General features: G+C 38.6%; 1 protein-coding gene and 1 pseudogene across 2 annotated transcripts in view; both read right to left on the bottom strand.

Moving 5' to 3' along the window:
• Positions 1-24,301, bottom strand: part of INTS4 (integrator complex subunit 4) — a 115,737-nt gene that overhangs the window by 24,537 nt on the left and 66,899 nt on the right. Inside the window, exons 13-16 of the mRNA XM_007455300.1 lie at positions 16,226-16,368; positions 13,464-13,579; positions 10,908-11,041; positions 8,764-8,921 (exon numbers count right to left, since the gene is read on the bottom strand). Coding sequence (XP_007455362.1) covers positions 8,764-8,921; positions 10,908-11,041; positions 13,464-13,579; positions 16,226-16,368 — 551 coding nt within the window. The remainder of the gene's footprint in view (positions 1-8,763; positions 8,922-10,907; positions 11,042-13,463; positions 13,580-16,225; positions 16,369-24,301) is intronic.
• Positions 356-869, bottom strand: LOC103080944 (cytochrome b-c1 complex subunit 6, mitochondrial pseudogene; annotated as a pseudogene). The gene has a single exon (XR_014368630.1). The product of XR_014368630.1 is annotated as a cytochrome b-c1 complex subunit 6, mitochondrial pseudogene (transcript).

Raw genomic sequence — 24,301 nt, 5'->3', positions numbered from 1 at the left:
TAACTGTAAAATCCTATTTTGGCGGCCAGCTGGTCTCTCCCTTTCGCATCTCTGATGTCTCTCTTGCAAAAGATGGCCCTGAATCACTCTACGTCTGAACCATTTCATCTCCAAAATGATTCTGCCTTCTGCTACATTACAGAGAACACTGACCAGCTGCCTATACATTAGCTGACTGCCCCCAACTGTTAAATCATTCTACCACCCTTGCCCTGTAGCATTTGCTCTGAATTGCACAAAACAAGATGCAACCCAACTAGGCATGGGAAATCTGAACTATTATACAAACAAAAATCGAAACTTGGCAGCCCTGCTCAAAACGCTCTGTGTCCTAGTGTTTCCTCTCTGTATTTCTTTTTTTTTTTGCTGACTACTGGACTTTATTAAGATGGAATCACTGATAATTACACAGAAGCTACCTGCCTAAGCCAAAATCCTTGGGGTTCACAGGAACTTAGTTATACAAATAAGAAACAAATGGCACGTTCAAAACCATAAGGAAATATCCCGACGCTCAGGTGATGAAGGCTGGGGTGAATGAATCGGCACACTTATTTCAAGCTGTTAAAGAGCTTGTGGGCCACGCAGTGGTCCCTTGCATGCAAGAAGTCAAAGACCTCCTCTGTGCAATCCTCCTCTGTCAGTGACCTGGAGGATACATGCTCATCACAGAGCTCTAGCCACTCCCAAGCCTTTACACATTTCTCCAGCTGCCCACATTGCTCTCTCACTGCTGTTAGGGGACCCACTAATTCCTCCTCCTCCTCTTCCTTCTCCTTGGGATCTCCAGACTCAGTCAGCATCCTTTGCTCATCCTCCAGGCCCATGTCTGGCTGCTGTTGTGGACTCAACATGAGCAGCAACAGCGACACCTATTCTCTGTATTTCTTTATGCCCACAATCCTCAGGAAGCCTCAGTTTAGACGTCCATCAGGAGACTATGGACTCTTTAATGAAAAAGGTACAAAAAAGCACCTCCTATGTGCACTGTACTAGGTGTGCTAGGTGATCCCTTATTTGAGCTCATTTAATCCTTACAATGTGAACTGCAGTTACAGGCATACTTCGGAAAATTGTGGGTTCAGTTCCAGACCACCACAAATAAAGCAAATATCACAATAAAGCTAGCTAGGCATGCAAGTTTTTTGGTTTCCCAGCATATAAAAGTCATGTTTACATTATACTAGAGGTTATACTGTTCTCCACAGTGGCTGTACCAATTTATGTTCCCACAAACTGTAGGAGGGTTCCTTTTCTCTATACACTCTCCATCATTTAGTATTTGTAGACTTTTTGATGATGGCCATTCTGACCAGTGTGAGGTGATAGTATCTCACTGTAGTTTTGATTTGCAGTCTCTAATAATTAGTAATGTTGAGTACCTTTTCATGTGCCTGTTAGCCATCCGTATGTCAAACTATGTTGAATAAAAGTGGTGAGAGTGGGGCTTCCCTGGTGGCGCAGTGGTTGAGAGTCCACCTGCCGATGCAGGGGACACGGGTTCGTGCCCCGGTCCGGGAAGATCCGTGGTGAGAGCAGGCATCCTCTTTTTCCTGATCTTAGAGGGAATGCTTTCAGCTTTTCACCACTGAGTATGGTGTTGGCTGTAGGTCTGTCATATATGGCCTTTATGATATTGAGGTATGTTCCCTCTATGCCTGCCTTTTGTAGTGTTTTTATCAGAAGTGGATGTTCCATTCTATCAAAAGCTCTCTGTTATCTATTGAGATGATTATATGGTTTTTACTCTTCAATTTGTTATTGTGGTGTATCACATTGATTGATTTGCAGATACTGAAAAATCCTTGCATCCCTGGAATCAATCCCACTTGATCGTGAGGGATGATCCTTTTAATGTATTGTTAGATTTAGTTTGCTAGTATTTTGTCGAGGATTTTTGCATCTATATTCATCAGTGATATTGGCCTGTAATTTTATTTTTTTGTGATACCTTTTCTAGTTTGGGTATCAGGGTGATGGTGGCCTCACAGAATGAGTTTGGAAGTGTTCCTTCCTCTGAAATGTTTTGGAAGAGTTTCAGAAGGACAGGTGCTAACTCTCTCCAAATGTTTGATGGAATTCACCTGTGAAGCCATCTGGCCCTGGACTTTCGTTTGTTGGGAATATTTAAATTACTGATTCAACTTCAGTATGGTAATTGGCCTGTTCATATTTTCTATTTTTCCTGGTTCAGTCTTGGGAGATTGTACCTTTCTAAGAATTTGTCCATTTCTTCTAGGTTGTCTATTTTGTTGGTGTACAGTGGTTCATAGTAGTCTCTCATGATCTTTTGTATTTCTGTGGTGTTGGCTGTTAATTTCTCCTTTTCATTTCTGATTTTATTGGTTTGGGCCCTCTCCCGTTTCTTCCTGATGAGTCTGGCTAAAGGTTTATAAATTTTGTTTATTTTTTTTTTTAAAGAATCAGCTTTTAGTTTCATCAATCTTTTCTATTGTTCTTTTTGTCTCTTTTTCATTTATTTATGATTTCTTTCCTTCTACTAACTCTGGGTTTTGTTTGTTCTTCTTTCTATAGTTGCTTTAGGTGTAAAGTTAGGTTGTTTTGAGATTTTTCTTGATTCCTGAGGTAAGCTTGTATCGCTGTAAACTTCCCTTTAAGAACTGCTTTTGCTGCATCCCATAGGTTTTGGATTTTCGTACTTTTGTTTTCACTTTTCTCCAGGTATTTTTCTGATTTCCTCTTTGATTTGAAACAGGTCTTTGGATTTTAAACCTCACTATACCAGATCCTTCATGTCATACAGACTGTTTATGCAGAAACAGAGCAGTGTGATAAGATGAAAGGGCTGGAAAAACCTATGTTCTAGTCCAGGGCTTTGCTGTTCCTTGTCTTTGACAGTCTTCTCCCTTCTTCACTTGACTAATTTCTAGTCATCCTCCTGGTCATTGCTTAAACCATGAAAGGAAGGGTTAGGTGCCCCCTTCTGTCTTCTAGAAAACCCTGTACTTAATGTATTGTGTGGAAAGCACAATACTGCATTGCCTGTTTACCTAGCTATTTCCCCAACCAGGCTGTAAGATCCCTTGCAGCAGAGACTATGTCTTGTTTACTATTGTATCCCTTCCGCCTAGCACAATGCTTGGTGCTAAAAAACCATATAACAAATTAATGAACTCCAGCTCCCTCACTCATTGTAAAAATTGGATAATTCTCATGGAATTGTTTTCAAATTCAATGAAATAATGTACATAAAACAGAAAAGCAGGCACTTAATAGACAGCAGCTCTTACTATGATCAAGGATAGTGGAGCCTTACAAAAGATTAAATCCATGCAGCTGAAGGTGAGGTATGACCAGAAGAAAATGCCATCTACAAAAATATTAAAAGTCTTCATTCCTGGTTAAGCCATCATAACCAGAGTTTTCAACAAATATTTACTAAGCTCCTAAATAAGGCACCCAAAATACAGTGGTGAAGACAAAGTACTTATGTCAAGTTCTAAAAACAAACCAAAAAAATCATCCCCCAGGGTCCTCACTGAACTACAGCAGTGAGGTGAAATCTTATTTGGGTGACATGGCTGCTTAGATTACAACAAAGGACAATGTGTTTGATGGTGAAGTTTGTTTGATACTAGTACTAACAAGTAAACGGTCAGAGTCCTAATCAGAGAAACTTCTGCATGAAATTCTAACATTTCACTTTTCAGCAACTATGGAAAAATGTAAATTCTGAAGAACCCCAGGGATCATCTGACGTATCTCCACTGATAAAAGAATCCCCTTCACTACTGCATATAAGAGAGCAACAATTTTAGAGTCAAACAAAGCTAGATTTAAATCCCAGTTCTGCTACGTCCTAGAAAATTGCTTCATGTCCCCAAATTTCTATTTCTTCATTGTAAAATGGTTAACATCTAACTGCAATAATATTTGTAAAACACGGTAGGTCATCAGTAACTGCTGCACCATCGGCTTTCCTTTTCAGATCTTTCACCATCCTGGCCACCTTTCTCAGAATGCACTTAACTAGAAACATAGTGCCCAGGACTGACCACAGCACTAGAACCGCGGTCTGACCAGCCCAAAGCCCAACAGGACTATCACCTCATAAAATCCAGATCATAAGAGTGACTCAAACCTCGGTGTTTACTGAGTACCTACTAATAGCCAGCACTGCAGGTGACGACCAAATTGGCTTGCTTTTGTGCATTTTGTACCTTCTCAGTGCCAACTGGATAGAAAACTGTCAAGGACAAAACAAATGTTTATTTAGGTGTGGCTGAGTGGGGAAGTAGAGCTTATTTTCCTGGGCTCAGGGCCAAAAACTTCAGTAGCAGCTTCTAAATTTAATCACCTTGGTGAGGGAGCAGATGAGAAAGAAAATGTGATCCAGGCATCACTTCAGGGTCAGTAAACATTTTCTGTAAAGGGTCACATAGTAAACATTTTAGGCTTTGTAGTCCATATAGTCTCTGTGGTAACTACTCAATCTACCACTGCAGCAATGAAAGCAGCCATAGACAGTACCTAAACGAATGAGTGTGGCTGTGCTTCAATCAAACCTTATTTACAAAAGCAGACAGATATTGTCTTTGCTAAAGTCAAATGGGGGGCTTCCCTGGTGGCGCAGTGGTCAAGAATCCTCCTGCCAAGGCAGGGGACACGGGTTCGAGCCCTGGTCCGGAAAGATCCCACATGCTGCAGAGCAACTAAGTCCATGTGCCACAACTACTGAAGCCCACACGCCTAGAGCCCGTGCTCTGCAACAAGAGAAGCCACCGCAATGAGAAGCCCACGCACCACAACGAAGAGTAGCCCCCGCTCGCCACAACTAGAGAAAGCCCGCATGCAGCAACTAAGACCCAACGCAGCCAAAATTAATAAAAAAATTTATTTTAAATGAAGGAAACAATAGCAAAGATCAATAAAACTAAAAGCTGGTTCTTTGAGAAGATTAACAAAATTGATAAACCATTAGCCAGACTCATCAAGAAAAAGAGGGAGAAGACTCAAATCAATAGAATGAGAAATGAAACAGGAGAAGTAACAACTGACACTGCAGAAATACAAAAAATCATGAGGGATTACAACAAGCAACTCTATGCCAATAAAATGGACAATCTGGAAGAAATGGACAAATTCTTAGAAATGCACAAACTGCCAAGACTGAATCAGGAAGAAATAGAAAATATGAACAGACCAATCACAAACACTGAAATTGAAACTGTGATTAAAAATCTTCCAACAAACAAAAGCCCAGGACCAGATGGCTTCACAGGCGAATTCTATCAAACATTTAGAGAAGAGCTAACACCTATTCTTCTCAAACTCTTCCAAAATATAGCAGAGGGAGGAACACTCCCAAACTCATTCTACGAGGCCACCATCACCTTGATACCAAAACCAGACAAGGATGTCACAAAGAAAGAAAACTACAGGCCAATATCACTGATGAACATAGATGCAAAAATCCTCAACAAAATACTAGCAAACAGAATCCAACAGCACATTAAAAGGATCATACACCATGATCAAGTGGGGTTTATTCCAGGAATGCAAGGATTCTTCAATATACGCAAATCTATCAATGTGATTAACCATATTAACAAATTGAAGGAGAAAAACCATATGATCATCTCAATAGATGCAGAGAAAGCTTTTGACAAAATTCAACACCCATTTATGATAAAAACCCTGCAGAAAGTAGGTGTAGAGGGAACTTTCCTCAATATAATAAAGGCCGTATATGACAAGCCCACAGCCAACATCATCCTCAATGGCGAAAAACTGAAAGCATTTCCACTAAGGTCAGGAACAAGACAAGGTTGCCCACTCTCACCACTCTTATTCAACATAGTTTTGGAAGTTTTAGCCACAGCAATCAGAGAAGAAAAGGAAATAAAAGGAATCCAAATCGGAAAAGAAGAAGTAAAGCTGTCACTGTTTGCAGATGACATGATACTCTACATAGAGAATCCTAAAGATGCTACCAGAAAACTACTAGAGCTAATCAATGAATTTGGTAAAGTAGCAGGATACAAAATTAATGCACAGAAATCTCTGGCATTCCTATATACTAATGATGAAAAATCTGAAAGTGAAATCAAGAAAACACTCCCATTTACCATTGCAACAAAAAGAATAAAATATCTAGGAATAAACCTACCTAAGGAGACAAAAGACCTGTATGCAGAAAATTATAAGACACTGATGAAAGAAATTAAAGATGATACAAACAGATGGAGAGATATACCATGTTCTTGGATTGGAAGAATCAACATTGTGAAAATGACTCTACTTCCCAAAGCAATCTATAGATTCAATGCAATCCCTATCAAACTACCACTGGCATTTTTCACAGAACTAGAACAAAAAATTTCACAATTTGTATGGAAACACAAAAGACCCCGAATAGCCAAAGCAATCTTGAGAACAAAAAATGGAGCTGGAGGAATCAGGCTGCCTGACTTCAGACTATACTACAAAGCTACAGTAATCAAGACAGTATGGTACTGGCACAAAAACAGAAAGATAGATCAATGGAATAGGATAGAAAGCCCAGAGATAAACCCATGCACATATGGTCACCTTATCTTTGATAAAGGTGGCAGGAATATACAGTGGAGAAAGGACAGCCTCTTCAATAAGTGGTGCTGGGAAAATTGGATAGGTACATGTAAAAGTATGAGATTAGATCACTCCCTAACACCATACACAAAAATAAGCTCAAAATGGATTAAAGACCTAAATGTAAGGCCAGAAACTATCAAACTCTTAGAGGAAAACATAGGCAGAACACTCTATGACATAAATCACAGCAAGATCCTTCTTGACCCATCTCCTAGAGTAATGGAGATAAAAACAAAAATAAACAAATGGGACCTAATGAAACTTCAAAGCTTTTGCACAGCAAAGGAAACCATAAACAAGACCAAAAGACAGCCCTCAGAATGGGAGAAAATATTTGCAAATGAATCAACTGACAAAGGATTAATCTCTAAAATTTACAGGCAGCTCATGCAGCTCAATAACAAAAAAATAAACAACCCAATCCAAAAATGGGCAGAAGACCTAAATAGACATTTCTCCAAAGAAGATATACAGACTGCCAACAAACACATGAAAGAATGCTCAACATCATTAATCATTAGAGAAATGCAAATCAAAACTACAATGAGATATCATCTCACACCAGTCAGAATGGCCATCATCAAAAAATCTAGAAACAATAAATGCTGGAGAGGGTGTGGAGAAAAGGGAACACTCTTGCACTGCTGGTGGGAATGTGAATTGGTTCAGCCACTATGGAGAACAGTATGGAGGTTCCTTAAAAAACTACAAATAGAACTACCATATGACCCAGCAATCCCACTACTAGGTATATACCCTGAGGAAACCAGAATTCAGAAAGAGTCATGTACCAAAATGTTCATTGCAGCTCTATTTACAATAGCCCGGAGATGGAAACAACCTAAGTGCCCGCCGTCGGATGAATGGATAAAGAAGATGTGGCACATATATACAATGGAATATTACTCAGCCATAAAAAGAAACGAAATTGAGCTATTTGTAATGAGGTGGATAGATCTAGAGTCTGTCATACGGAGTGAAGTAAGTCAGAAAGAGAAGGACAAATACCGTATGCTAACACATATATATGGAATTTAAGAAAAAAAAATGTTATGAAGAACCTAGGGGTAAAACAGGAATAAAGACAGAGACCTACTGGAGAACAGACTTGAGGATATGGGGAGGGGGAAGGGTGAGGTGTGTTAGGGCGAGAGAGAGACATGGACATATATATACTAACAAACGTAAGGTAGATAGCCAGTGGGAAGCAGCCGCATGGCACAGGGAAACCGGCTCGGTTCTTTGTGGCTGTCTGGAGGGGTGGGATAGGGAGGGTGGGAGGGAGGGTGACAAAGAGGGAAGAGATATGGGAACATATATATATGTATAACTGACTCACTCTGTTATAAAGCAGAAACTAACACACCATTGTAAAGCAATTATACCCCATTAAAGATGTTAAAAAAAAAAAAAATTAAAAAAAATAAAGGCAAATGGGTTTCATTTCTTTTCAAATCATTCAGGACATACTAATAGGGCCTGGCAGAGTCTGCTGATTGTTCTCGATATCCTTCCTTTCTTCCTTAGTAACAGAGTCACTAAGTGTTAACTAAGCACTGCTCACCCAGAACAAAGACTACCTTTCCTAGCTCCTTACAGCTAGATATAGCCATGTGACTTAAGTTCTAGTCAATGGGACACAAGTAAAATTAGAACATGCAACTTTGGGGAAGAGTCTTTAAAAGGGAGTGGTTGTAGAAATGATGCTCTTTCCTTTTTCCTAAAGGCTGGATTACAAAGGGGATGGTTAAAGTCTGGATATTCAGGCAAAGGCCACTTGATGCAGAAGATGGAGAAATAAGAAAGAATGAGTCTAGGTCATCAGCCATCTCAGCTCTGTCCGCCTATGAGAAACAATTAACCTTTTATCCTGTTTAAGCCACTGTTAGTTGCATGTTCTGTTACCCTAACTAATATAAGGTAAGAAAAATTGAAAACAGGTTCTTTGTAACTCTTTCTAGTTTTGTACTAATCATCAATCTTGTCATGAACACAAAGCTTTTCTTTGTAATATGCTTAAACCACAATCTAATCCAAATAAAAACATCATAAAATCATGTCAACACAGTCAGAAAAACTAGCCTATAACCAACATTAGAAATCAAAAGGATCAAGCCAAGCATAACAACGTTAACTTTGTCAAAGGAAAGGGATGATCAATCACCTCACCTGATGGTGAACTCTAGCAGCTCCTGAGTTCCTTGAGGGTCCAGATGTTGAAGACTGTATACCCTTTCAAGGCTCTGCTGCAGGAACTGATGGGAAGGATCCTCATGAGGCATGATATTGGGAGAAAGAGCTGATGACACTAGTTTTCTACCTGGTAACTAAGCAAACACAGTGGGGTTACAGCGCCATCAAATTCTCTGGCTTAAAAAAAAAACAACTTCTGTGGCTCAGTTTTTAGTAACACGAAGAAACCAGGAAAAAAATGTGAACCAAACAAAGAAATGGAAAAAAAAAAACTAGATAATTCTGTAAACAACCTTCTTCTCCTTCCTCAGCTTAAGTGGGAGAAAGGGAGAGAGAGAGAGAAAACGAACATGGTCTACCGAATACAGCCACAGCTGCAAGAGAAAAAGAAAAGAGAATGGTATAACATTATTTTCTATTGCTAACTGAAATAAATGGGCTAACCACAGAAATAGGACTAAAAATTAATCTGTAGTCACATTTATTTTTAACCTTTATTTGATCATTCACTTCATAGAAGAGTGATGATTTATTCCCAAATAAGTTTATATAGCATGTTGTAAAAATGTTTTTTATGATGATAATTATAATCCTTGTTCTTACTGTTAAAAGTGGCTACCTTTCAAGAAAGGGATGAGGAAGGGAGAGCAAAAAGGATTTTACTTTTAACTTTGTATCTTCTATATAGTTTAAATTTTCTAACCATGTACATATATTATTCTAAATAAAGTCATTTAGAGTTACTTAAGCAAGGATGAGTAAACACAAATAAAGAGCTTAGAAAAGTGCCTGCACACAGCATTCAGTGTTTGCTATTATTATCGTTATGGTTCATTAAAATTTTTTTCTTTCTACATCTCTCGGTTTAAAAATAATAAAGAGTTTATTATTAAAAAAATAAACTTGGGAGTTCCCTGGTGGCGCAGTGGATAACACTCTGTACTCCCAATGCAGGGGGCCTGGGTTCGATCCTTGGTCAGGGAACTAGATCCCACACGCATGCCACAACTAAGAAGCCTGCCTGCTGCAACTAAGACCCGCAACCAAAAAAAAAAAAAAAACTTGCTGAGAATCATAGCTTTATGTAATTAAGATATAACACAATCTTATCCTTGATTTAAAATATGTTGTTCCAGATTTCTTCTTCTTGCCTAATATAACATAATCAATAGCCCAGGGACATTTTTTTTAACATCTTTATTGGAGTATAATTGCTTTACAAGGGTATGCTAGTTTCTGCTTTATAACAAAGTGAGTCAGCTCTACATATACATATAGCCCCAAATCTCCTCCCTCTTGCGTCTCCCTCCCACCCTCCCTATCCCACCCCTCTAGGTGATCACAAAGCACTGAACTGATCTCCCTGTGCTATGTGGTTGCTTCCCACTAGCTATTTATTTTACATGGTAGTGTATATATATCCGTGACACTGTCTCACTTCGTCCCAGCTTACCCTTCCCCCTCCCCATGTCCTCAAGTCCATGCTCTACGTCTGTGTCTTTATTCTTGTGCTGCCCCTAGACCCAGGGACATTTAAAAAATGAATCTTCTTAAAAGATTCAGAGCAGGGACTTCCCTGGTGGCACAGTGGTTAAGAATCCGCCTGCCAATGCAGGGGAGACGGGTTCAAGCCCTGGTCCAGGAGGATCCCACATGCCGCAGAAGAACTAAGCACGTGCACCATGACTACTGAGCCTACATTCTAGAGCCCATGAGCCACGACTACTGAGCCTGTGCTCTAGAGCCTGCGAGCCACAACTACTGAGCCCATGTGCCACCACTACTGAAGCCCACATGCCTAGAGCCTGTGCTCTGCAACAAAAGAAGCCACCGCAATAAGAAGCCCGCACACCGCAACGAAGAGTAGCCCCGCTCTCTGCAACTAGAGAAAGCCCACCCAGAGCAACAAAGACCCAAAGCAGCCAAAAATAAATAAATTTATTAAAAAACAAAGAAAGATTCAGAGAAAAGTACAAAACAATAGAAGAAAGCCCAAGAGAGAAAGAAAATTAATGAATGTGTTTTCAGAGAATATACAGTCTGCTTTCTGCTACTTAACCACCACACGGGACTAAAAATCAAAAAACCAAAAACAAGAACGAAAGATGTTTTCAACATACCCTCAAGGCAGGAACAAGATGAGAAAGACTGTCTCGGAGGTAGGCATAGTGTCTGAAGGTATGATCTGAGAACAATGCAGGCATTGTTGGACAGGTTTTAGCAGCATTGAAAATAAGAACCAAAACTGCAATGTCTGATAAATAAGTGAGTTAAGTAAACTTGGAGGTATAAAAGGTTGAGCTTGGCCAGAATTTGGTGCCTCTACTTCTAACCCCCCAAATTCCTGTTAAATGACTACAATTTTCTAACAAAGAAATGCAAATTCAAAGAGATACATTACCTCACTCCAAATTACCCCAATTACCCAAGAAAGGTTTTTTAAAATAATGTCTGCTGCCGAGAATACTAACAAATAGGAACTTCTGGTACAATGCCTACTAAAGTATATACTGGCACAATCCCTTGGAATAATAATTTGGTACTAGATATGAGTCTTATGAATATTGAGTAATTCTACATCTCAAAATCAAATGGCAGAGTATCATTTACAGTAGCAAATAATCAGTAACAACCTAAATGTCCAAAACCAGGAGAATGATTAAATAACTTGTGTTTCATCTACTTGATGGAGTATTACACAATAGTTAAAAATTATCTTTATAAAAGATTTTTAATATTGTATCATAAGCATTTTGTTGTAAGTGAAAAAAGCAGACTCTAAAATGTATAGACAATATGACAGCAGCTATCTATCATCAAATGTTTGTTGATGAAATAAAATGTTAAAAAATAAAATGACAGCAAAATCCCAAACCCAAGCTTTTAAAAAGGGAGGAGGAGGGCTTCCCTGGCGGCACAGTGGTTGAGAGCCCGCCTGCCGATGCAGGGGATGCGGGTTTGTGCCCCGGTCCAGGAAGATCCCACATACCGTGGAGCGGCTGGGCCCGTAAGCCATGGCCGCTGAGCCTGCACGTCCGGAGCCTGTGCTCCGCAACATGAGAGGCCACAACAGTGAGAGGCCCACGTACCGCAAAAAAAATTAAATTAAATTAAAAGGGAGGAGGAAACACACCAAAATATTAAGTCAGTTACACTTGCTATTAAGACTCTGGGTGTTACATATGAAATTTCCTCTTTCTACTTTTAAAAGTTTTCTTTCTATGTATATTAATTTTGTAACACAGGGAAAATCAGATATTAAAAACACAAGATAAACATACCTTCCATCTTCTGTATGTATCTCTATGGCAGAGTGTGCTATCTGCCTACCCAGTATCCATTGTTCCCTTTTTCCTTACTAATAGAATATTGATTTTATTCCAAATATCCTCTAACTTCCTGCCTAGAACCTGGACCTGATGACTGGAGCTCTAGCAATAATTGTGGACAACTGAAAATGGGAGAACAGAAAAGTGGAAGGAGCCTAGATCACCAATAATAATGTGGAACTACTATACCAGACTGCTTACCTCCAGACTTCTTTGACATTGAGGGAAAAAAAACCCACTGTAATTAACATTTAAGATACATTTGGGGCAATCTCTGTTATTCACAGCCAAACATATTTCTTAAATAACACAATTCTCCAACTACCCAGAAAAATATCTTAACATTAGGCTTCCAAAAATATTTAGTATTTTTTTTTAACGTGAAAGGGGCTTCAGATTTCAGGGCACTTTAATATGTCCTGTGCGATCTGTAATAACACCTAGCCCACAAGTCTTTCTCTGATGAGCTGAATTTCAAATAGTCATAGTATTGCACCTTTAGAGGTAAGGTCAGGGATGTGCCTTTTTTAGATGTAAACACAGAGTCAGGCATTGGTTAGCACATCAATTACACAGATCTTTTAAAAAATTCTCCAAATGCCCTGTGAAAATAAAAAGAATTAAGAGAGAATACAATGGTCATCACAAAAGCCAGTTATTTGGCTGATCCCTGTATCTCAATAAATACCCTCCCTAAACCTCACCGAGGACATGCTATAGAGTGAAAAGAACCACGGGAGAGTACGGATGTACTGATGTAAATGTATTCCCATTACTGGAAAACAAGCCAAAGGCATGGCATGCTGCCCAAAGCTATCACAACCCCCCTGAACTTGTATCAGGGCTGGAGTAATCATGCGGCCTAGCTCAGACCATCCCCTCCTTCAGGCTGCAGATCAAATTAAGCATGGAATAAGACACAGGGAAAAGTCCACAGGCTTTAAAGCCAAAGATGTCTGTCTGGCTTTGAATCCCAGATTTGCTGCTTAGAGAGGTACTTAGCCTCTCTGAGCCTCAGTTCCTCATCTGTAAGCAGGGAATAATACCTCCTTCCAGGGTTGTTTGCAGATCAGTGATAAAAATGTATGAAGCATTTAAACAGTATGTGGAATATAGTAGATGCTCAATAAATGGTTTAAAAATTAGTATTAGTATTAAATGGCAAAGTTGAATTACTGTGAATATAAGAATAAAAGCTGGGAAAAATAACCATTAGGCTCCCTCAGGCTATACTTTTAACCAAAAGAAATGAGAAAGAAAAATAACAAAACAAAACAAACCCTCAGACCATCCAAGCTATACTGCAAAAAAGATGCCAAAATTCCCTGCTAAATCAGCAGAGGATACAAGCTGGATCATCCATGTCTGGTTCAGCTGTGTCAAAAAACGGGTGGGTGCTCAGGAGCTCAGGCACCAAGGGAAGCACCAGGGTTGGATGCCGACTTCCCAGAAACTTCAAGCATCTGAAACAAGCAAAATGAGAAAGAAGCAAACCTCTTTTTTAAGAAGTACTGAGAACTGGAATCAGAAAACCTGACTCAGAATTACAAATTCTCAACCATCTACTTTTGTTACCTCTATGAATTCAGATAAGTCATTCAATTATTCCAGAACTCAAGTTAATTCATCTAAAAATTTGGTTATTATGAAGATAGAAGAGCTGATATGACAGATATTACTACAGGTTATTTAACTAACAACCATTTCCCGCAGCTTCCTTGCCAAGAGAACCCTGATTTTACTCAGGTATCAGGTAAGTAGCAAAGTGTTCAATGAAGGTAGGCCTAGCCCAAGGGCTCAACCACAACTGCTTTGCAGGTAGTCAAGTAACCCGGTTTTGGTCAATGGAACAAGAGGGGAAGTCTGCTGGGGAGCTTCTCAGGAATGTTTTCCTAATCAAATGAAGTGCATACAAATGAACATATCTATGAAATGGAAACAGACTCACAGATACAGAGAACAGATTTGTGGTTGGGAAGGGGGGTCGGGGAGGGAAGTATTGGGAGTTTGGGATTAGCAAATGCAAACTATTATATATAGGATCGATAAACAAGGTCCTATTGTATAGCACAGGGAACTATGTTCAATATCCTGTAATAAACCATAATGGGAAAGAAAATGAAAAATAATATACATATATGTATAACTGAATCACTTTGCTGTACAGCAGAAATTAACACAACATTGTAAATCAACTCTACTTCAATAAAATTTAAAAAAAAGAGAAGTGCATGGAGGGAATGTCCTTTTCTTGCTGTCTTAAAGATATTGTCTTATAAGGTAGCCATATTGCAACTATGAGGAGAAAGCCAAGAGAACTGCAAAGAAGTCAACCAGAGTACTAGCCCTGTTAAGCTGTTGAATGACCAATCCTGAAACCAACTTTCTGATTTCTTGTTATGCAAAAAAATTAGACCTTACTGTTTAAGCCACTTTTAATCAGATTTTCTGTTACTTGTAGACAAAAGCATTCTAACTGATATCCTGGGTGAAGTTCTAGAATCAGAAGAGATCTGATCTGAAACAGGAAACTTAATAACTCTGTGGCCTTGAGCAGATATATTTTTACCTACAAATGAGATTAAATATAATTACCTCATACAGTTGCTATAAGGATTAAATGAGATAATGAATGAAAAGTACTTAGCAAGGTGTCTGCCATTATATAATAAGAACTCAATTAACTATTAGTTAGCTATTATTAATTGGCTATTAGTTAACTACTATGACTACATGAAGGCCCTTTATAAGTTATAAAGAACTACATGTGTGCTGGTATTTATGCTTTCTTATTTTTAATTAACTTCTGGTGTAGAAGGTGTGTTGAATTGAAAATAAATATAAACCTTAATTTAATGTTCTCACTGAGTTTATAATCTGAGGCAAAGATGACTAACACTATAAGGTAATGAACTATCAAATGAATGATACCCTGCTTTCTACCTGTCAAAGGTAGAAGGGATCACTATGATCGGAGAAAGTTGCACAAAGAAGATGAGACTTCACCAAGGACTGGAGAATAAGAGGATCAGCAAAAGAGAAAATAAACCCCATGAACAAACTGATGGCTATATGGGGTATGAAAGGCATCACATTTAAAACATTTGATACTGTTAGGAAAGTAAACTTTTCTCCAGTTCTGTCTTAAAGAACTTAATTCACTAGTTTTCTGACCTCTTTCAGCGTATTTACTCACTGTGCCTCAGGGGACATTGTATCCCCACAGCCCAAATGACTGAGCGCTCCTTGAAGACACTCAATAAATGTACAATGAATTGAGCTGAATTGGACTGAACAAACATGAAGAAATGGCAAAACAGAAAACCAGGTATCGAAAATGTTACCCAGAGCAAGATTCCCTGGCATTTTTAGTTCTTAGTATGTCTTCCAAGCACCTGATTTGACCCACAGTTTTTTGACTTTTAATAACAATTTTTTTTGAAAATAAATAAATCATATATCTGCAGAGATCTCATCACATAAGCTCATTGAAATATGTGGAGTACAACAATGCACATTTTATATTAAATGTATGCAAGTAGCTCCTCAAACAGCAATTCATGAACAGTGTTAAGTTTGACTCTAGCCAGTAAAGCTAGAGGTAATCGGGAAAATATGATTGTGATTTTCCATCTGAAGACCAAATACTCACCCTCCCTCTAATCTCTACAATGATGGAAACAGACAAAGAGTGACTAACACTATATAAGAGGAAAAGGAAATCTAATCGACTCATCTCTGTATCTCCAAAACTTACCACAGGGCTTGGCACATAGTAAGCACATAGCAGGCACATAATATTTGCTAGGTGGATGGGTGGACAAATGAATAACCTAAAATGTGATATTCAACTTAGGAACCAGACTCTTGAGAGTACAGTTATGTTGAATCAGGTTTCTAAATTGAAGACAAAATTGAAGGCCATACCCCAATCTATGATGATCCACTAAATAATGTCAACATTGTACATTTACCATATTATCAGACCATATTAACATTTACCATATTACCATATTTACCAATCTATGATGATCCACTAAATAATGTCAACATTGTACATTTACCATATTATCAGCCTCAGCGAACAAATGAGCAAAAAAATTCCTTACTTCCATATGGAGTCCCTATCAGTAGGGTACTTGGCTAAATTTTTCAGCAGCTCCACCAGTGCAAGATGAATCCCTTCTTTGGTTGAAACATTAGTGCAACATAAGAGTTCATGAAGAGCCTCTCTAATATCTCTGGATGAATCCTTAAAAAAAGAAAAAGGTAATAATAATAATAGCAGTCACTATGGATTAGCTATTATGGAGGAGTATACAAGTTAAAGTGGGAGTACAGGGTAAAGAACTTCTTAATTTTCAGAAAGGGGAGGGGCTAGTGTTCACAGAGGAGGAAAAATTTGAAATGATATTTGAAGAATTCATTCATTTGTTCATTCATTAATCTGTACACTCAACATTTACTGAACACTTATTAAACAGTCAACATTTATCAGCGCCTACTATGTACCAAGTACTAGGGATACAGCAGTAATTAAAATTGAATCCCTGCTCTCAGGAGTTTCCTTTTAGTGAAAACACAAAAATGAATAACTAAATATATAGGACAGATATGAGAAACTATAAAGCAGGTTAAGGTTAAGAGTGCTAGGATAGGTGGGATATTTTACATGGCATAATCAAAGGAAACAGCAAACATAAAGGCCATGAGGTGAAAGCATGCTGAAAAATAGCAGTGTGGCTACAGCAGAGTAAACAAAAAGAGTGGGTACCAGATTATGTCAGAGAGTGGCCTCTTCCCTCCCCAACACTTTCTGCTCAACCTCACTAAAATGATTAGAAAAACTCACCAACAACTTCTTAATGCTAATGTAAATGAAAACATATCAGTTTTACTCTTATTTGATATCTCCATAGCATTTTTTGCCAGTTCTTTAAAACTTTATTATAGACAATTTGAAACATATGTAAAAGTAGAGATAATTCCCCAGTTTCAACAATTAACTCATAGCCAATCTTGCTTCATCTATACCTTTACCCACTCCTCCCAGATTATTTTGAAGCCAATCAGAGAAATCATAGCATTTTGTTGGTAAATATTTCTATAGTACCTCTTTTTAAAAATGATTATTTTTTTTAAAAACCCACAAAACCAATATCATGCCTAAAATTTTAATAATTCTTTAATAGCAAATATCCACTCCATAATAAAATTTCCCTGACTCAAAAAGTTTTTATTTGTTCTAATTAGGCTCCAAGAATGTCCGCACATTGCAATTGGGTAATATGTCCCTTAAGTATCTTTTAATACGTAAAATCTCTTTACATCTCACTTTTTTTTCCCCTTGCAATTTCTCCCCTGTATATCCTGAGATGGTAGTTTGATTTAGAGGTTTAATCACATTCAGGTTCAATTTTTTTATAAGACCACTTCACAGGTAGTAGTGTGCACCTCCCTCAGGAACTGTATTTTTCTTTTTGTGATATTAGTAACCACTGAAGATCACTGCCTAGATCTAGTAATTCATTCAAGTTGTAAAACAATGATATATAAATTCTATCATTCTTCTTCATTCATCAACTGGAATACTTCTACAAAGAAAAACTTCTCCTTATCAACTAGCTGGTTGTCTTGAAGTTCCATCTATATAGGAAAAGGAAGGATAAATGCTTGATTCCTTAATTTACCAGTTTTCAAAATAATGAGTTGATTACTAAGCATCTTCTAAAGGTGGCTAATGCAGTGTTTTGTTTTTGAATTATTATAAAATCATGGATTTCAACATATTTGCAGTTGTAATCCTTAATGATATGTTTCACCTTTGGCCAGTATGAGTCTATTTAAGTTATCTCCTGGGTCTTTTTGATATAAGCCTAGAGGTCTTTGATAGCTAATGTTTGCTTTCTGTATGACAAAGACAGTACAAGGTCATCTTGTTACGTTTCCTACACCACACTTGGAATCAGCCATTTCTCTTTGGAATTTTGGTTCATTTTAGTGGGAAATGGGATCTCCAAAGCATTTTTTTTTTTTTTTTCCTTGCGTTATGCGGGCCTCTCACTGTCGTGGCCTCTCCCATTTGCGGAGCACAGGCTCCGGACGCGCAGGCTCAGCGGCCATGGCTCACGGGCCCAGCCGCTCCGCGGCATGTGGGATCTTCCCGAAACGGGGCACGAACCCGCGTCTGCTGCATCGGCAGGCGGACTCTCAAGCACTGCGCCACCAGGGAAGCCCTCCAAAGCATTTTTTAAAAGGTCAGGTTTGAGAATTCCCTGGAAGTCCGGTGGTTAGGACTCCACGCTCTCACTGCCGAGGGCCTGCGTTCAATCCCTGGTCACAGAATTAAGATCCCACAAGCCACATGGCTTGGCCAAAAAAAAAAAAAAAAGTCAGGTTTACTGACATATAATTTACATTCTGTAAAATTCATCCTTTTTACTGTACACTTCCATGAGTTTAACAAATGCATATAGTTATGTAACCACCATGACAATCAAGATATAAAACACTTGCATCACCCAAACACTTCCCTCGTGTCCCTTTGTAGTCTACCCCTCACCCCCAGCCTCTGGCAACCACTGATGCATTTTCTGCTACAGTTTTGTCTTTTCCAAAATGTCATATAAATGAAATCACAGGGTATGCTGCTTCTTGTGTCTGGCTACTTTCACTTAGCATAATGCATTTGAGATTCATCCATGTTGTTATGTATATCAGCAGCTATTCCTTTTTATTACTGAGTAGTAATCCATTGTATAGATGTACCATAGTTAATTTATCCATTCACCAACTGAAGGATTGTGTGTTGTTTCCAGTTTGGGACTATTATAAATAAAGCTGCAATAAACATTTGCATACAGGTTTTTGTGTGAACATGAGTTTTCAGTTTTCTTTAGTAAATACTTCAGAGCGGTACTGTGGGGTCATATGTTAAGTGTATATTTAATTTTATAAGAAGCTGTCACAGTAGTTTCCAAAATGGCTCTACCATTTTGCATTTCCATCAGCAGTATATGAAAAGTACCAGTTGTTCCCCATCTTCACAGCACTTGATATTGTCAGGGTTTCTTTTGTTTGTTTGTTTGTTTTTACCCATTCTAACAGATGAGTTGTTGTAATTTCTCACTATTGTTTTGTTTTTTTGGGGTTTTTTGGCCGCACGGTACAGCTTGCAGGATCTTAGTTCCCTGAAAAGGGATTGAACCCGGGCCCTCAGCAGTGAAAGTCCAGAGACCTAACCATTGGACTGCCAGGGAATCCCCTCACTATTGTTTTAATCTGCATTTCTCTAATGACAAATGATGTTAAGCATGTTTTCACATGCTTATTTATTATTTGCCACTGCTATCTTCTTTGCTTAAGTGTTCAAATCTTTTGCTCATTTTTTAATTGAGTGGTGTACTTTCTTATTATTGAATATATATTCTTTTTATTTTTCTATTTTTTTTTGGCCGTGCCACATGGCTTGTGGGATCTTAGTTCCCCCACCAAGAATTAAACCCAGGCTCTTGGCAGTGAAAATTGAGGAGTCCCAACTATTGGACTGCCAGGGAATTCCCTGAGAATTTTTAATATATTCTTTATCAGATGTGTGTTTTGCAAATATTTTCTCCCAATCTGTGGTATGTCTTTTCAAAAAAAAATTTTTTTTTGGCTTAGATAAACAGAAATTTATTGTCTGAGCTTTAGAGGCTTGACGTCCAAAATCAAGATGTAAGCAGAGCTGGTTCCTTCTGAGGACTGCGACACAGAATCTATTCCACAACTCCCCTCCTAGCTTGTGGTAACCTTACATTCCTTGTATGGCCTTGTAGATGGCATTCTCTCTGTGTCTTCACATTGTCTTCCCTCTATGTGCGTTTCTGTATCCAAATCTACCCCCTCCCTTTTTTTGGTACAGTTTAAGTATCAAAGCCATTATATGTGTTTGATTTGGTCCCATTATCTCTTTACTGTGGTCAAATATATATAACATAAAATATACCACTTTAAGTAAATGTACATTTTAAGTGTACAGTTCTATGGCACTAAGTATATTCACATTGTTGTGCTATCTTTAAAATTTCTTACAAGTGTCTCTTTGAAGAATTTTTTTTAATTGGTAAGTCCAGTTTATCTAGTTATTTCTTTCATAGATTAAGTTTTTGGTGTCATATCTAAGAAACCTTTGTCTAAGACAAGGTCAGAAATATTTCTCCTAAAAGTTTTATACTTTTAAGTTTTACTTAATACATGAAAGAAATCAAACTAAAAAATTTAAAAGACACATCCATAACTACCTAACAAAATCTAAGAATCAGAGGACTCTTCCTTGAAGCTCAGTTGGAGACATGCCTTCTTTATTCTCCAGGCACCCTCTTTTATCCTGCAATTCTCTCATTTCTTTACCCTATACAATTAGGGGGGCCCACTTCTCAATAAACACATCTGACCATGTCATCCCCCCATTTAGTAACCTCATTTGGCTTCCTGCCACCCCTAGGATAACACTGAGGCTCCTCAGCATAGCACACAGGCCCTTTACAATTGGTTCCCTACTGACCTCTCCTGTTTCACCTCCCACCCCCTCTCCCTCACAGCCACATGTGAACTTCTCAATGTTCCCCGTCCAGGTCATGCCATTTCACACCCCACCCCCACCCCGGCCTTTACCTGCGGTCATATGCTATCCTTCTGGTGAGAATATCATCCCTTACCTTACTTTTGATACGATCTTGTAATTATGGTTTATATTGCTGTCTTCTCTATAAAACTGAGCAACTAAGAGGCAAGAGGACTGTCTATCTCAACATCCTCAGAACCTAGTACAGAACCTGGATCAGGAAAAATCAGTAAATGTTTCTTGAATGACTTTCTGAGGCATACCTGAGAGACATTGCAAGGTTGGTTCCAGACTACCACGACAAAGAGAATATCACAATAAAGCAGGTCATAAATTTTCTGGTTTCCCAGTACATACAGAAGTTATGCTTATACTATACTATAGTCTAGTTAAGTATGCAATAGCATTATATCTAAACAAACAATATGCATACCTTAATTTTAAAATACTTTATTGTTAAAAATGCTAACCATCAACTGAGCCTCAGCAAGTCATAATCTTTTTGCAATAGGAACATCAAAGATCACTGATCACAGATCACTATCACAAATACAATGATAATGAAAAAGTTTCAAATACTGAAAGAATTACCAAAATGTGACACAAAGACATGAAGTGAGCTGTGGGAAAAATGGCACCAATAGGTTGGGGGTGCAGGGGGAAAGAAAAATAAACAGGACCGATAGACTTGCTCCATGCAGGGTTTCCACAAACCTTCAATCTGTAAAAAATGCAACATCTTCAAAGCGCAATAAAATGAGGTATGTCTATATTATGAACTACTACCATATCAAGCACTTTACATGAATTCTCTCATTTAATTCTTAAAAGGAACATAAGAATATGTGAAATTATCCTCACTTTAGAGATGAGAAAACCAAGAACCAGAAGGATTAAATAATTTGTCCAAAATTGCAAGGCTGCTAAAATCCTTTAATAGCTTTTAGTTGTTCTAAAGGCTCTGCATGAGCTGGTCCCCCCCACCCCCTCCAGCCTAATCTCATACCACACACTAGCTCTGTTACTGCCAGGCCCTCTTTTGGTCCCTCAACTGTGTCATGTTTCCACCCACCACAGTTTCTACACTTCCTGCTCCTCTGCCTGAAATGTCCTTACACCTCACACTCCCAACCCTTCCTGCTCCTCTGCCTGAAATGTCCTTACACCTCACACTCCCAACTCTTCCTGCCAAGTTAGTGCCTTATTCCTCCTTTAGAGCTCAGGTTCAGAAGCTTTTCCTGATTACTGTATCCCCTCAACTCCTAAAGACCAAGTACCTCCATGATATACCCCCATGGGACCTCACTTCTTTCTGTCGTGAGCTCCTTATTTCAACTTATATTTTACACCTTCATTTGTGTCTTATTTGTCTGTCAACCTCATATCTAAATTCTAAGGTCCATGAGAGCAGGGCCATGGCTTTTGCTCACTATTGTGTCCCCCTTCGCACAGTGCCTGGCACATAACAGAGGGTCAATAAATAATAAAAACAAACAAACAAAGGGAAAAAGGGACCAAAGAGAAGAAATGACAGGTTAATTTGGATCTGTCTGGCTCTGTATGTAACAGACTTAAATAAGATATAAGTCTGCTCTGTATGTAGCAGACTTAAATAAGATATATCATTTTTTCATATGAACAAATCTCCACCACTGATAGGAGGCAGCTATATGGATGTACTGGAGAAACAATTGTCAAGTAATAAAACAATTTTGACTTGTGTGGTTCTTAAGAATTTCCCAGTTATACAATTAACCTGTGTAGATTTGTTTTAGGAAATGTTTACTAAGCATCTTCTATGGGCAAGTCACCACATTAAACCCTGAAAGGATACAGCAAAGGGTACAACATGGTCACTCTTCTTAAGGACTTCACAATCTCATCAGGGAGATAAGACAAACATACTAAACCTGACACAAATGGATAAAGTGTGAAAACTACAGTAAGAGACACATGGGCTTGGTACTCAATAATTATGCCTTAAATGAAGGAATGAGGGAAAAAGTCAATTTATTTGATATGAACTTTAAGAATGAGATATGTTGAAAGCGGTAAATTGTTATGTTATCCTTCTGCATAAAATTTTCCAATGGTATCTTATAATACTTAGAATCAAATCCAAACATCTTACAACAGCCTCCAAGGTACTCTACCTGCCCCTACCCACCTCTCAGACCTCATCTCATACCACTTTTCTACTTTCTGTGTTCCACCTATACCAGCCTTCTTACTCCTGTTCTGGAAGCACACCAAAGCTCACCTATGCCTTAGAGCCTTTCTACCAGCTACTGACTCTTCCTGAAGGTCCTTCCTCCAACTTTCACACGGCTGGCTTCCTTTTGTCATTTAAGACTCAGCACAGGCCCCAGCCTCCGGGTCGACCAGCTGTCCCGGCAGACTTGCATTCCATAGCCCCAGGTGCCTGTTCCTTATTTGTGTCCTGAAGATTAGTGTGCCCGAGTTCATCTGTTTATTAAGATTAAACATGTAAACAAGAATCAAAAAAAAAGACTCAGCACAAACACTGTCTCCATAGAAAGGCTTTTACTAATCCCTAACTTTACAGTGAAACTTCCCATTCCTCCATCACTATTTACCTTCTGTGTAAGACTTATCACTCTCTGAAATCATATTGTTTACTCTACCTGTCTTTAGAATATATGTTCCATGAGAGCAGGGAATCTGTTTTTGACCAATACACCTCCAGTACATAGACGGCACTTGTTGAATTCAGGTAGTAGCTCAATGTAAAAGAAAGGAAGAAAAGAAAGAAAAAAAAGTAAAGGAAGGAAAGGAAAGAAGGAAGCAAGGAGCAAAGAGACAAATTAAGGCTGGAAGGGTCAGGTAGCTAAATCTCAACACCGTGAAGTACAGTGGCACAGTAACTCCACAGAGCAGTGAGCAGCAGGGTAGAAGAGCAGACAATGAGTTTATATAAGCCTAAAATTCACGAACAGAACTCCAAGTCAAGGAGTTCAGACCTAAGCAAATTCTTTGTGAGCTTTATACAAAAGTGCTCACAAAAAAGCCTATCATGGCCCTGTGAACAATTAAGTATGTCAAATTATAGCTTGGGATATAGCTCAGCTACTTAACACTTACTGAGCATCTACTTGTGTAGATGCTACCAAAGCACTGCGAATTAAAGAACGAAAAAATCAAGACTGGCGCCTCGAGAAGCTCACAGTCTTGCGGAATAAAGAATTAAACAAACAGAACACCTACTGATAAATGCTACAGTAGCATAAACAGGGTGTTACACAAATACAGATGAGTGCTATTCAGCCCACTCAGCAGTACAGTTAGTTAAGGAGGCTTCCTAGATATATTACCTAATGTAGATCCTGGGAATAAGCAGAAGTGTGCTACATGAAAAGTGGCAGTTTTGCAGGCAGAGGAGAATAAGTTACAATGAAGGCAAAATGGTGAAGAAAAGCAGGATGATTAGCGGAGTGACTACAGCATAAAGTTCAAGGTGAGGAATGATGGGAACGAAAGCTAAAAAGGAAAGGGGCTAGGCTATAGAGACCAACCATACAGAACAATACACAAAATGCAAACTTATCTTCCTAGGAAAAAA

The sequence above is a fragment of the Lipotes vexillifer genome, unplaced genomic scaffold, assembly GCF_000442215.2.
Source record: "Lipotes vexillifer unplaced genomic scaffold, Lipotes_vexillifer_v1.1 scaffold276, whole genome shotgun sequence".
Classification (NCBI taxonomy): domain Eukaryota; kingdom Metazoa; phylum Chordata; class Mammalia; order Artiodactyla; family Lipotidae; genus Lipotes; species Lipotes vexillifer.
Note: the sequence above shows the minus strand (reverse complement) of the source record. Positions and strands in the feature narration are given on the sequence as shown.